The sequence below is a fragment of the Crocuta crocuta genome, unplaced genomic scaffold, assembly GCF_008692635.1.
Source record: "Crocuta crocuta isolate KB4526 unplaced genomic scaffold, BGI_CrCroc_1.0 scaffold156, whole genome shotgun sequence".
Classification (NCBI taxonomy): domain Eukaryota; kingdom Metazoa; phylum Chordata; class Mammalia; order Carnivora; family Hyaenidae; genus Crocuta; species Crocuta crocuta.
Genome location: NW_027531308.1, coordinates 1,735,570 through 1,750,633, shown reverse-complemented (window position 1 = coordinate 1,750,633; position 15,064 = coordinate 1,735,570). Strand labels below are relative to the sequence as shown.

The following is a 15,064-nucleotide window of genomic DNA, read 5'->3' as shown; positions in this document are numbered from 1 at the left end:
ATGCTTAGTTTTAAGGTATTCCCCACTCCTCCTACAGTGATTTCCAGTTGCTTTATAATTGTGAATTTCATGGTATTTTGTTTAATATACTGCCTTCCACAAGCAAAATGTTACATAAACTGAAAGATTCACCACCACCCACTGATTTGGGGAATAAGTTCAAATACTTATGTTTAAAAATAGGTTTTCTATTTGCTGTTCTTTATAAACAGATGAACTTCAAATCTAGAGACTGTCAAGCAGCAACTCAACATCTCTCTCACTGTCCTCTTGACAGACTCTGAAAGGAGGCAGAAGAAATTAAATTCAAGTATGTTTGAATAGAAGTGTCCAAGCAACCTTCCTTGCTGCTTTACAGAACCCAGCTTAACAAGCTATACAAACGGAAGATGTGCCACACTGGCACTCTCTCTGAAGGACAACAAGGTAGAAGATGTGAGGGCATTTAGCAGGTAGGGGAATGAGAGGTCAAGCAGAGATTTCATATTTTATGACTCCCTTCTGACCTAAAGAGCTAATGACTCAGCTATGTCTGGTTCTTCTAATAAAACCTGAAAAATTACACGTACCTGTTAAGTATCCAGACCATAAGGTTGATGATACCATCTAAAGACAAGACAGATATTCTAAACCCCTTCAGTGAACCTACAGGATAGGTTCAGGCTCAGCATCTTTATGATTACTTGCTAGTTGTAGGGATGTTGCAAGAAGGCTCTAACTTAGACCAGAGCTCTTCCCTAAGAAGAGTCTGTAAAATGGAAACTTTATCTTACAGAAGGATCTGACATTGCATGCACGGTTTCTCCCAGCATCACAGATAAGACCTGGTGGAGACAGACATTGTCTCCCTCAAACACTACAACCTTGTTTATCCAAGGTATTCACTATAAACCACACTTGAGAATGAATGTTGGGGTACACAGATATCCAACTGGTACGAATAAAATGTCATTTGTGCAAAATCCTGGGAATTCACAAGCTGAGACTGGGCCCGCAGAGTTGGGCTTACCTTTTATCACTTATTTGGATTCTAGTCCAGTATAAAGGCTTCATGGGACAACTCGGCTCAATGGCTGGCTTCCGAGGACATTGACTAGAAGAAGAGCCAACTCCGAAGAAGAGTCCAGGAGGAGGTGGAGGTGCAAGTCCTGGTGGTGTTGGAGCAGGAGGGGGTCCCCCACTGTTAGGCAGAGCAAGGGAGTTGGGAAGTGGTGGCGGAGGGGGAGGGGGAGGAGGTCCNGGGGGGGGGGGGGGGGGGGAGTGGGTGTTGGGGGGGGTGGGGCGGGAGGAGGAGGCGGCGGCGATGACTTTTGCTGACTTGGTGAGATGCTTTCCATAGCCTGAAGCGGTACATGAACGTCTTTGTTGTCATTTGGGGGAGACAGCTGGCTGAAAGAGGAGATATTCAGCTTCTTGGGTATTATCTGGTTACTTCTGACAGTCTTGCCTTCCCCTTCACAGGGTTTGAGGAACGTCTCTCTGTCTGTCTGGATGCACACATTTCTGTAGGTCTTCGGGGGTTGGTCATCATCAGTGGAGACACACGCATCTCTCATCTCCTCACATCCTCCTCGCCATCGGTGTTCAATCTCATGTTTGAGATTTTCAATGGTTTCTTCTAGTCTTGTTGTAGCCACTGCATGCTCCCCGCGGATATGAAACGCCTGAAGTTCAAACTGAGCCTGTAGAGAGATGAGTGGGAAAGAAAGCAAAGATTGTATAAAAATCAAATATACCAGAAATGAAAAAAAAATTCAATACCATCCCTCCGCCACCATAGCTCAGGCCATGTCAACACAGGGAAACACAGGGATGTTCTTTTCAGAATCCGACAGGGAATATATTTAACTTTATGAATTCTCCAAAGACTTAGATAGCTGGAGTAGAGGCTTAATTGCATCCAGACTGATCTCATGGGGAATAACTGCCATGGATTAAGGCTTAGAGTAAAACTGTCCCCTAAGAACTTTCACCCAGTTTTAATATCAAAGGCAAAACAAACTATTCAGAAAGACTTGAACATGCTTGAATACATCTTTTATTACTTTTGGTTTGGAAAAAGATAACTCTAAGAAAAAATGGAGCTCCGTCTGGCTGTGTCCCTTAGAGACACACAGTCTCTAAGTCATAGCCTCCCTTAGAACATCTCTTCTATGCCGTGTCTGGGCCAACACAGCAGAAACAAAAGGTGTGAGAAGAAGCTATAACACGTGTGTATTTTTTAGAAGTTTCCATATCAAAACTGTCTCTGATCAGTATCTGTGTCTGTTTCATAATCTTTCCTAGTATAGTAATAAATAAGCTATACAAGTGTACAGAAGATGAGAATTATTAAGATTTGCTATTTTTCCCTTCTACATGCCAACATTTTAAACTGTATTTTATAAGACATTCAGCTTTTCCACACTTCTCTTTTCAGTTACTACAATGCCTCGGGTCTGTGGTTTTACACTTATTAGCACAGAGCCGGCAAGCACTCAGTCATTCAAAGTCATTTAGCCTATTATGGTTAACCAGGAAGCAGTCAAATTTATGATGTTATTAGGGTTTCCAGAATCCAGGTTTATAGTAATTAAATATTTCTGGTGAATTTAGTTAATGTCCACTTTTCTCATTGGATTATAAACTCCACAAGATGGACCTGCCCCCATCTCTGGATCCCAGCAGCTGACGTGACAAGCACATAGTACTGGAGAGATGGGTGGATAAAAACCACTGCGATGGTTCTATCCAGTCATTGTTCTAAGGACCTTCCTTATGGCCTAACAAACTCTCTCCACTGTAATTTCAGCCCACCAATATCTCGAACACCAAACTGGATACAAGCACAGATCCCTTTTGCATTGAAAAGGTAAAGAAATATTTTAATGACCTCATCAGGCAAGGTAAAGACTTATGGAGATTCGCCACGTTCATTAAGACAGCTTTTAACTATATTTTTACTAGCTCATTTCCCTCATGAACCAACCCCCAAATAACCATGGTCAGTAAAACTAGAGTCAAGGTTTTTCTAAAGTTGGTTTTCTCATATGTGGACATGGCAGCCTGATGCAACTCGGAACAAACTGGAGAAATCCAGACACTGTCTATTTCTTGTACAGCCCAGGGGGTTGGGCGCCTGAGCTCTGGATTTGTACTAGCTGGTCTGCATCCCAGCTTAGCCACTTGTTAGCTTTATGACCTCGGGCAGGGAGCTTTGTGTCTTCAAGCCTGAGTTTCCCCAAGTGAGGAGGATTGTGAGTCATCTCTAGGGTTCTGAGAAAGCTATATAACATCTGAATAAATGTTACTACTAATAATGTACTGTTGCTAATGATAATATTTGAATAAAAGACTAACAGATTTCCAATCGTTCTTCAAAATTTCTAAATAATACCACCCTTGTGGAATGATGGGCATAAAACCAGGAAAAGCCTAAGTGAGTCTGGATAAACAACGTACTACAAATACAAAAGTTTACCCAATCTTTCAGGAGTTCTACTACCAAATACCTGAAAGTAATTTCAAGCTTCATTCAACTATGTGATTAAGATAATCTTTGTTTCAACATCCTGCCTGTCGCCATCTTCCTCTCCCTCCCCTGCCCACCTCTATCTACATCCCAGCCCTGATTTCCACAGAATCGTTTGCCAACATTTCAACTTCATTATAGTGACAAGTTCAGTTCTGTCACATCAGACTAACTCTTGGTCCTTGTTCTTAACTAACCTTCTTCCAAGGAGGTTGAGAGTAATATAACATTGAGGAGCCAATGACTTCACTCAATTTTCAACTTCTTAATAATAGGAACAGGTTACAAAGACATGTTCCACAGAGAAACTTCCCTTTTATCACATGACTGAGCTGTGTCTGCAGGAATCACCTTGGTCTCCTCCATCCACCTCTTAACCAATGATCTCCTGAAACCACTGAAGTTGACATATGTGCCTATGTATTGTTTTGGTGGTTCTGTAATGCATTTGCTGAGTGCAGTGGGTAGAGCACAAATTGGGCAGGTTATTTAATCTCTCTGGACCTCAGTTTTCTCACAAGTAAAATGGGGATACTAACAGGTTCCAACTCCTGAGGCAATTAGGAAGTAAATAAGTTAATGTATGTAAAACAACCTATAAAGGAGTGTTTGGAACATAGTAGGTGCCACATAAGTTGGCTGTATTATTGTCTCTTCGCTGCCTGACAGATTCCAGAGGCCAGTGGCTATACCACCTTGCTTTCGGCTCCCAGCAGGCTCCCCACAGCATGCTTTATCCGTCTAAAGCTAAAATAAAGATACTTTCTTTAATCCCTTCTAGCTATTTATTGCCCTTTCTTTCTCACTGCCTCTTCTTCACAGCAGATTTTTTTGGGGGGAAAAAGCACACAACTCTCTCTTGATATATTTTCTCATCTATTTCCCTTTCAACCAATTACATTTGACTTCTGCCTCCTTGACCCCCTAACTCACTGAAACCCTGTGATGTGAGTGTTACATTTGGTCAGCACGTTTCAGTGATGCTGCCCTCGAGGCTGCACTGTTAAAGGTGAACTGTGCCCATACCTTGAAATTCTCCCCACTTCCCTGAACTTTTTAAATTTATTTTATTTATTTAGAGAGAGAGAAAGGAGGGGGAGAGAGTGAGAGGAAGAGGCAGAGAGAGAAGAAAAGAGAATCCCAAACAGGGCCCATACTGTCAGCCTAATAAAGGGGCTCAATCTCACAAATCGTGAGATCATGACCTGAGTTGAAACCGAGTTGGACACTTAATTGAATGAGACACCCAGGAACCCCTTCCCCGAACTTCTGATATACTTTCTCTACCCCTTTTCCTCCCCTTCTCAGTTCAGTCCAAACTGCAGACTCCATTTATCCCTTAAATGTCGTTCCCCAGGCATCTTCCTTGCCATTTTATCCTCACATTACACAATCTCTCTGCACCATCTTGTGTACTCATGTGGTAAACAACACTCATTTACTACATGTACTGTAATTTCCAAAGTGGCACCTTAAAGTCATAATTCCAACCATCCTCCTGACTGGCCTACCTGCTTGTTTAACCAGCCACCTCAAATTCGACACATTTGAAAATGAATTCATCATTGCCAAACCTCAGTTTGTTCCTCCTCTGAGATTCCTTCCTGCAGTTAATGGCACTGTCATCTTCCTGGTACCCACACTCAGAAACCTGGATGTCATACTGGATTCCTTGCTTTCTCTCTCTCTTTCCCAACATATTACTCATCAACAAACCTCACTGATTTTTCTGATTCATTCCATTCTTTCCATCCCCACTGCCTCAACTTTTCACTGGGTCCTCTTTCTCTGGACAATGGTAACAGCCACCTAACTAATTTTCCTGACTGCAGTTTCACCCTCCTGGTTTCAGGAGAATTTTTTTTTTTTTTAATAACTGCAGAGTTTTATTCCTTCATCTCTCTTCAATAATTGGCCAGTATTTACAGACTGACAGTGAAACATGGACTGAAGTCTCCTTTGATTGGTTTTCTGTCAACGTTCTGCAATCTGGGCTCTTGCCTCTTCCCCATACATGCCCTGATCCCACTCTTGCACAGCACCTCCCTCTCTCAGGACCATGTTCTTCCATGCATCTGGGCCTTTGCAAATGCCGTCTTCTGTCAATTCCCCTCCTCTCCTACAAACGCCCCAAGTAAGGGGACAGATTATTAAGCAGAGATTCCATGGATGGCTTCCTCACAATCTGTATTCACTGACTGAAGAATTAATTCCCAAATAACAAAGAAATACTGAATTCCCATGTACTCCATACCAACCTACTGGGATTATAATAAGAAACCCTCTGACCACTGAAATTCAAATGGCCCAAATAGACAACTTACCTTTGCCCTTCCCTGTTCACAGCCCCTCTCAATCACTCTGATTTTGTCTTGGTTGCGCTCAGCAACTCAAAATGATTAGAAAGTACTAAGTACCTCATTCATTCTGCATCTGTCTATATCCTACCAATTATTTTAAGGTGTGCCTGGCTCGATTACAAAGGAAGTATCTCAAGTCCACACATACTATGAATTGAATCTTTGACAAAGCTAGGTTTTAACCCTGTTTTCTACTCTACTTCCTGTTAAGTGCTACTTCTACTTTGCACATAGAAACCATGTGCTATTTCCTCACCTTAATCTATAGCTAGTGATTTGCTATTTTTCTGCAATCAACCCCAATGTATCATTTGAAAGCAGATAGGTGCTGAGGTTTGACATCTTTCCAGTCTTCCCCAAGTTTTATCTACCAGATGCCATCTATGTTTTATCCATCTTATTTTTACTCATAACTTGACTGCTTCTACTGCTTTCATTTTTACTTATAGTTTCTTCTCGTTTGCAGTAGCCCTATTAATCTACATCCATCTCCTTCTAAGGAAAATTCAAATTCACAGTCCTTAAGAGAGTAATCCCAATTAAGCCATTCTTTTTTAATCATCTTTTTTCTTATTGGAGCTACTTTTATCTGTCTAATGGAGTGCTTCTCAGCCTGTTCCCTATTAGAAACACTGAGAGAACTCTGGGTACCTGGGTGACTCAGTTGGTTAAGCATTCCACTCCTGATTTCAGCTCAGGTCACAATCTCACAGTTCGTGAGTTCTAGCCCGGCACTGGGCTCTGCACTGACAGTGTGGAGTTCTGCTTCAGATCCTCTCTCTCCTTCTCTCTCTGGCCCTCCCCTGTCTGCTCTGTCTCTTCAAAAATAAATAAATAAAAGAAAGAAAGAGAAAGAAAGAAAGAAAGAAAGAAGGAAGGAAGGAAGGAAGGAAGGAAGGAAAGGAAAGGAAAGGAAAGGAAAGGAAAGGAAAGGAAAGGAAAGGAAAGGAAAGGAAAGGAAAGGAAAGAAAGGAAAGAAAGGGAAAGACAGACAGACCTAGACAACCTTGATAAAAAAAAAAAAAAAAAAAACACTGAGGGGCAGAGCCATGATCAGAGATCTGAGATGGTGCCCTTGCACTGGTATCTTTAAAGCTCCTCAAGGGATCCCGAAGGACAGCCAGAGTTGAAATCGACAGCAACTATCCTTCAACTGTACTCTGCTCCAAGCTCAGCTGAGACAGTAGGATACCACAGTATCAGAGCATTCTTTTTGGCAATGACATTTCCTTGGATCTTTTCAAAATTGCCAGAGGAAAACATGTGCTATTTGAAAAAGCCCCTTCCTGATTCTGATATGTCCCCATAGGGGAATACCCCTTTATTACCTATACTGAAAATAGTTATTCTACACAGCAGATAAGTCTATATTCTTCCCATGACACTCCATGACTCTTTAAAACCTTGCTTCTTGCTAACTTTTCCAGATACTTTTCTATACTTTACCTGTGCCACACCCCTACAGATTCAAGCATACATTCAACCCTCACTGTTTTATGCTTTTGCACATGCTATCTGCACTACCTTTTCTCTCCATTTTCACCTAGTGAAAATCCCAAAGGAAAATTCATTCAAGCTCAGTTGAACCTTTTGGCTTAAACTTTTCTTGATCTTTCTTGACAAAAATTTTTCTTTGACTTAGTTGCCAAAGAGCTTGCAAGGTTCACATGGCATTTTAGTTATTTATGTTTATCTTCTTTGTAAATCTAAACGCTCCTGGCAGTTGGGGACCATGCCTCATTCATGCTTGAACTTCCAGAACATTGACCATTGCTTGGCTAGTTAGTGATCCATAAATGCTTACTGAATTGAATTATTTCTTTAGTCTTAAATATTAAGACTTCCTTATGCCTCTTTATTACCCACCCAACTAGACTTGCTGCTTCAAAAAAATTTTAAAGAGAGACACATGTGGCCACTTCCTCTCTGACAGTTCAATGCACAAACTATGAGATTTTAGAGTTGTTATCTCCTACAAAATTCAAATAAAACAGTTAGGGTTTTTTGTTTTTTTTTAAAACCCTGGGTATTTCTAAAAGTTGACATTTAGAAAGTTGATTTAATTTTGACGATTCAAAATATTATAGATTGGTGTGCTTTCCACAACAAGCATAAAGGCTGTTCCCATAAGTATAATAAACTATCCAGTAGAATTGAACCACATTTACGATTTTAATCTGATTAGGGATTGGACTCTATGCAACTCCCCCAGCCTCCTCAGGGGCTGGTCCTTCCTTCCCCTACCAAATCCTCATTATTTTTTAATATCCTTCACATTACCACTGCTCAGAGATATCATCAAAGGAACACACTGTACTGAAACCCAAGCAACAGAAGGAGACTTTTGCTTGTCTAGTCCCCACAAACACGTCTGTCAAAAAGAACGTGGCCAAGTGCCTGCTGATGAAAGATGTCCTGATGGTGCCAAGCAATGTGGAAAAATCATCTGTTAGCATTTTGTTATTACAAACAATCTCTCCCAGTGGTGCTGCCAGGGCCAGTAAAAATTCAGGTTATCTGCTGTACAACTTGAGTAAGTTAACCTTTTCCAGGGACTCTTCCAAATTCTACATTCTAGGCTGGGGAGAGCTAGACAATTCCCAGGGCCTGCACAGAAGCCCAGTGAAACATCACCAGATGAGTGCAGTCTGAGCAGACGGAAGGAAGGAAAATGGGGCTCAAGAACATCAGGCACCTCAAAGGGATGGAATTCAGGCCTTACAGAGTGCTTAGGTAAGGTGAGAAGACAGTAGTTCTATGGCTTTGGATGTGGGCATCCTGGCTTTTCTGTTTTGTTTCTGAAGCCTGTATAAAGGCTTCAATAATTCCCTGTGGAATGAACCTACACTTGTTACTATAAAAACAAGTCTTTATAAATAAAAAGAATGGCACTGGGCTTCATAAATCCCTAAAAGTTAACAATAGCTGGTTTTAATTAACTATCATCTCTAATTTTATTTTGTTCTTATCAGAGATAAATCACATCATGTTACAACTAGAGGCCATCTCAGGGACACTCAGAAATATGAGGCACATCTGATACATCAATGTAATTAGAAATTGCTAGGAGGAATAAAGAAAGAAACTGGGCAGAAAACAGAGTAAAGAGCAAGCAGAAGATAAAATAGCACTTAGGTTGACTTGGGAGTAAACCCTGACACATGCAAGGCTAGAGAGTACCAAGTTAAATTACACACATGTCAGAATGGTGCTATCTCCAGTAATCATTTGTCATGTGAACGTTCAGTCAAGACAGAGAGAAAAGGAACCAACATAAAGTAAGTGTGTTAGACACCACTCGAGGTGCCTTAATTTAATCCTTGGAACCGTAGGGCAGGCATTCTGGGCAGTGTGTTAACTTCTATAAGATCCCATATATGGAAAATGGTAACAGTTTAAAATTCACGTTCTTTCCACTTTACCATTTTGAATTGATAGTAGCTAAAACAATAGTATTTCATAATAATTTTTTTACATTGAAGAATAGCTGACTCACAATGTTACATCAGTTTCAGGTGCACAACACAGTGATCCAACAACACTACTTGTTGTGTTATTCTCACCACAGGTGTGTAGTACCATCTGTCACCATACAATGCTTTCTACAATACCACTGACTACATTCCCCGTGCTATTCCCTTCACTCCTCTGACTTATTTATTTCATAACTGGAAACGCGTCCCTTCTACTCCCCTTCACCCATTTTACCCATGCCCCCAAACCCTTCCCCTCAGGTAACTACCAGTTTGTTCTCTGTATTTATGGGTCTGTTTCTTGTTTTTCAGATTCTACAAATAAGTAAAATCATACGGTACTTGTCTTTCTCTAACTTATTTCACTTAGCATAATACCCTCTAGGCCATGTTTTCATAAATGGCAAGATCTAGTTCTTTTTTTGTGGCTGTGTATGTATATACATATATACACATACACACCTCACATCTTCTTTATCCATTCATCTATTGATGAACACTCAGGTTGCTTCCATATCTTGGCATTGTAATTAGTGCTGCAATAAACATAAGAACATAAATATCTTCTCAAGTTAGTTTTTTTTTGTCTTCTCTGGTATTTCTACTTCTAATTTTCTCAGGGAAACTTCATATTATTTTCCAATACTAGTTGCACCAATTTATATTTACTTGACAATAGTGCCTAAGGGTTCCTTTTTCTCCACATCCCCACCAACACCTGTTATTTCTTCTTTTTCTGATTCTAGTCATCTGGCTGCTGTGAGGTGATATTTTATTGTGGTGTTGATTTGCATTTCCATGGTGATTAGTAATGTCAGGCAACTTTTCATGTATCTGTATGTCTTCTTTGGAGAAATGTCTATTCAGGTCTTCTATTTTTAAGTCAGATTGTTTGGGAGGTGTTTTTAGTGTTCTGTTGTAGAAGTTCTTTTTTTCTTTTTTTAAGTTTATTTTTGAGAGAGCATGAACAGGGGGGAGATGGGGAGAGAAAGAGAGGGAGAGAGGGAGAGAGGGAGAGAGAGAGGGAGAGAGGGAATTCCAAGCAGGCTCCATGGGGCTTAAAGTCACTAATTGTGAGATCATGACCTGAGCCAAAACCAAGAGTCAGATGCTTAACTGACTGAGCCTCCCAGGAATCCCTGTTTAAGTTCTTTATATTTTTTATATTAACCTTTTATTGTATAAATCATTTGAAAATATCTTCTCCAATTCAGGAGGCTGCCTTTTCTTTTTGTTGATGGTTTCCTTCAGTGTGCAGAAGCTTTTTATTTAGGTGTAGCCCCAAAGGTGTATTTTTGCCCTTGTTCCTCTTGCCTGAGGAGACATGTCTAGAAAAATGTTAAAACCAATCTCTAAGAAATTGTCTATGTTTTCTGTAAGAAGTTTTATGGCCTCAGGTTTCACATTTGGGTCTTCAATCCATTTGAATTTACTTTTGTGTATGGTGTAAGAAATCAATCCATTATAATAATTACTAATAACATTACATCTATCTATGACTTATAATGGATTTGTATTATGTTAAAGTTTGTAATCATGGCAACAACCTGTGTCAAGTTTGGTACTATCCCAAGAGAGGCACAGAGACATTAAGTAAATTGCCAACAAGACAGACTCAAATTCACACTGTTTCACTCTAGAGCTTTTTTTTTTGTCTTATCTCAGATCCTCAGTTATTTATAATCCTTCCTAGTCAATATTCTGAAATTAGAATGCCAGTATAAAACTAGAGATAATTTCTGATAAAAGATGCTGTCTTTAAAATATTGGGTCTCCACGGGGCGTCTGGGTGGCTCAGTCAGTTAAGTGTCCAACTTTGGCTCAGATCATGATCTCACGGTTTGTGGGTTCGAGCCCCACATTGGGCTCTGGGCTGACAGCTCAGAGCCTGGAGCCTGCTTTGGATTCTGTGTCTCCCTCTCTGTCCCTCCCTCACTCGCACTCTCTGTCTCTCAAAAAAAAAAAAAAAAATTAAAATATTGGCCCTCCATCCTTCTGGAAAAGAACTGAAATCACTGAGTGAATAACAGATCTGCAGTTTTTTGATTCCGAGATAAGTAGAGAGGAAAGCACCGGCCAAGGGTCAAAAGATCTGGATTCTGCTCCTGGTTATCTCAGTCATTTGCTAGTTGTACTTTGAAATTTTCTCCTTCCTGTAACTCTCATTTTCTCAATATCTAAAATACTTAATTAGTAAGATTTCCTTTAGTTCTAAAATGCTAATAGTTTTCACACCCAAGATTTAATCCTATCTCTTTGTCTTAAAACTTCTAGACTACAGCTCTGCTCATGAAAGCTTGATAAGGACTTAAAGCACAATATTTTATCTAACTCATATCTAAATATCTAATGCATATAAAAATAGAGTTTCAACTCTCATTATTAATGCAAATGTACACATGAAGTCAAACAGACTCATTAAGATGTTCTGAAAATACACCAGTGGCTCACTTGGCAGTTTAGATAAAGTTGTGCATTATTTTTGAAATCTGATAGTTATTATGAGTATTCAGGAATATACCTATACTTCAAAAATAATCTATTATAACTATAGATCATCATCTAAGGAAGTAGTGGGGAAATAAAACAGAAAAAAATTTTGAAAATCTGGACTAAGGTTCCTATCTGGGAAATAAAACAAAACAAAACAAAACAAAATTGTAGCCAGAGTGTTTTTGTGAAATAAAAGGGAGGGAAAAATATCATTACTCCAAGGGGATTCTGGTAACATTTTATTTCTAAGTTATTAATATCACTAAATGTAGTGTAAGTCACAGAATGGCTATACCTTGGAATATCCATGAAAATCATTTTCAGACTTCATTTTCACAAAAAGTAATTATGAACCTAGTGAACAAACCCAAGACTGCACATTTTTAGGCCATGAGCTAACCCAGTAACTCCTCTATCACGAGAGAAAACTTGGAATTTTATGTTGTATTATTACTACCATCACTGGCACTACAGCTAGTCCAATAATGAATGTATGACCCACTGCAGAGTACATGTGAGCTTAGCAGCAACAGAAGGTAAATCCTGGCCCTCAATGTTATGACAAACAGATTCTTCAAGTAATAACAGCAATTATGTTAATATTTCTTTCTCAACTCATGCACTGTCTATGAAGGAACATGATCCTGTGTTATCCTGTCCCATTGTACCATTTGGGAAACTGTAAAGTCACTGTTAAGTGACCATAAAGTCAATTACATTTGCCTCACACACACCCAAACTCTGTATTTTTTCCTTGAAAAGTGAGATTATGTCACTTAAATAGCACTATTAAATGGGAGCCAAGCGATGAGGGGCTATTTGTTGAATACTGTCTGGTACTGAAAATAGAGGAGACACTTATGCATAAACTCTGGGATTTCTGATTAGAAAAAGCTTCCATATCTTCCCCAAAGTCCTAGCTCTCTGGAAGCAAGAAGAGGTTCAGGGGAGTGATTGTGATAAATTCCTATTTATAAGCTTACTCTTTGTAGTGGTGTTATATGAACCAGAGAGACTGTCATTAAGTCTTATCTTACTCATACCAAAGAGATGGTCGACCATCTAATTCAAATAAGCTTTAATGAGCATCTATAATGCATCAGATCTTGTGAAAACTGTCAGAAAAATGACAATAATTAAGAAACAATCCATACTCTGAAAAACTCACGTTCTAGCTAAAAGGAGATATCTGTAAGTTATTTCTAATTTTCAAGATGGCTGAGCTGTATGGATTTTACACTAGTATTATTATTATTTATTATTATTATTCACACATCATGTTTTCCTTGAGAACCAAAGAAAACCAAGGACCATATCCATTGATTAGTCTGGCAAAGTTGCTCATGTTGCTTTTACCACCCAGGAACAAACCATTCCGGGTCCCAGTACTTATAACTAACCTCCCTAAATATATTTTAAATGAACAAGCAAGGAGGTATTTGGCTTCCTACCTTAACATTTTGGATAAATGACCAATGGAGTGTACCTAGGCCACAACCACCTTCTCTTTGCCACTTCAGGTCTTCCTAGGGATTAGTCACTTGATAAATCTGCCATTGAATGGATTTAAAATTATAGGCCAATCGACAAGGAAAACAAACAAGAGGGTTTACATGTTCTTCATTAAGATCTGGGCTCTGGCCTAGGACATGTCCTCTAAGGAAGCTAGGAAGGGAAAGGTCTTAAATTTCCAAAAATTGCTCACCGCAGCCAAAAGGCACACTCATTATACAAGATATAAGTTGAGATGCCAGAAAAGAGCTCACATAATTAAGAATAGTCTTCATTCTCTAAGTAATGGACCCAAGGAGAAATATTTTCTACTATAATTGGAGAGGCTGGGTCAGGTAATGGAAAAAACACTAAAATAGTGGTCAGAGTGCCTGGATTAAGTTCAGCATTAAGACTGCTGTTATGACCTCAAATTTCCTTCTTATCTCTGGCTATTTTCTTCATCTGTAAAATAAACAGGTCAGAAAAAGATCAGGAGGCTTACAAACCAAGTGTCTAGGGATCCACAAAGGTATCTGAGCACTTCTGCAAACACTTAGTTTTAATGTTATTTTAAAAGGGTATTTAACCTAAAAACAACGGTGACTTTAAAAAATACATAGAGTTAGTTATACAAAAGAACATACATTTCACTACTAACAGCTCTCTAGTATTAAGGTACTTGGTTCTGTTTGTGTTTTTCTTCTTGGTGCTTCTGGCAAATGGAATATAAAGTTTTCCCTGACATGTTTCAGGGTCTATCTGGATGTTCTGAAGACAAATTTCACTGATTAGGAAAGTCATGAATCTACAATGGTCTCTATTTTAAAATTCAGGCTTGCACTTCTACGTGTAAATATACTGCACCAGCACACCGACACCATGTTCAATTAAGCACAGCCAAGCCATGGCTTCATCTGCTCTGTGCAGGCCCCTCGTTTTTGGCCAGTCTGTTGTTTGATAACAAGCACAGGAATGAGCAGGAAACAATGGGTGGTTTTGGCATTTTATACATGGCGCTTTTCTGACAGAGTGATGTGTAGGATTAAAAATAATTGCAGCCATTCTTACTTGTCATTAATTCAACTATAAAGATTTCCTGTAATTCATGTTTCAATCTTAAGAATTGTTTTGATTGAATACAACCCTAGGATTAAAAAGGAAAAATTTTTTTTTAACTTTCCATTTTTAACTATATATTTTATAAAAGGTGATTTTTGTAATTTTCTTTTAGCAAAATAAAACAAAATAATTGGACACCGTGGCTGATATGAGACTCAAGATTTAAACTCTTAAATTCAAATGTGTGTTTATCAAAAGCATCTTCATGAGGATAGCTTTATGACCCTGAGTTAGGCAGAGTTTTTTTTAACTGAAGTATAATTAACATACAGTGTTATATTAGTTTCAGGTATACAACATAGTGACTCAACAATTTTATACATCACTCAGTGGTGTCTTAATAGAATTCTTAAATATGCCAGAACTTGTACCCAGAACATAAAAAAGAACTCTTACATTAAACCAAAAATTTTAAAAAACCCTCCCCCCTCCAAAATGAGTAAAAGAAGAAAATACCTCATGGAAGAAGATATATGGGTAACACTTAAGCACATAAAAAGATGCTTGGCATCCCTTAATCAAACCACAGTGAGATACCACTATGTTTATTGACAGGAAGGGAGTAAGAGAGAGGAAAATCCGACCCATCTGACAATACTAAGTGCTGGGCTGAG

General features: G+C 39.1%; 1 protein-coding gene across 1 annotated transcript in view; it reads right to left on the bottom strand.

Moving 5' to 3' along the window:
* Window positions 1-15,064, bottom strand: part of FMN1 (formin 1) — a 286,938-nt gene that overhangs the window by 192,388 nt on the left and 79,486 nt on the right. The window contains 2 exon segments of the mRNA XM_077771645.1: window positions 1,010-1,241; window positions 1,244-1,682. Coding sequence (XP_077627771.1) covers window positions 1,010-1,241; window positions 1,244-1,682 — 671 coding nt within the window.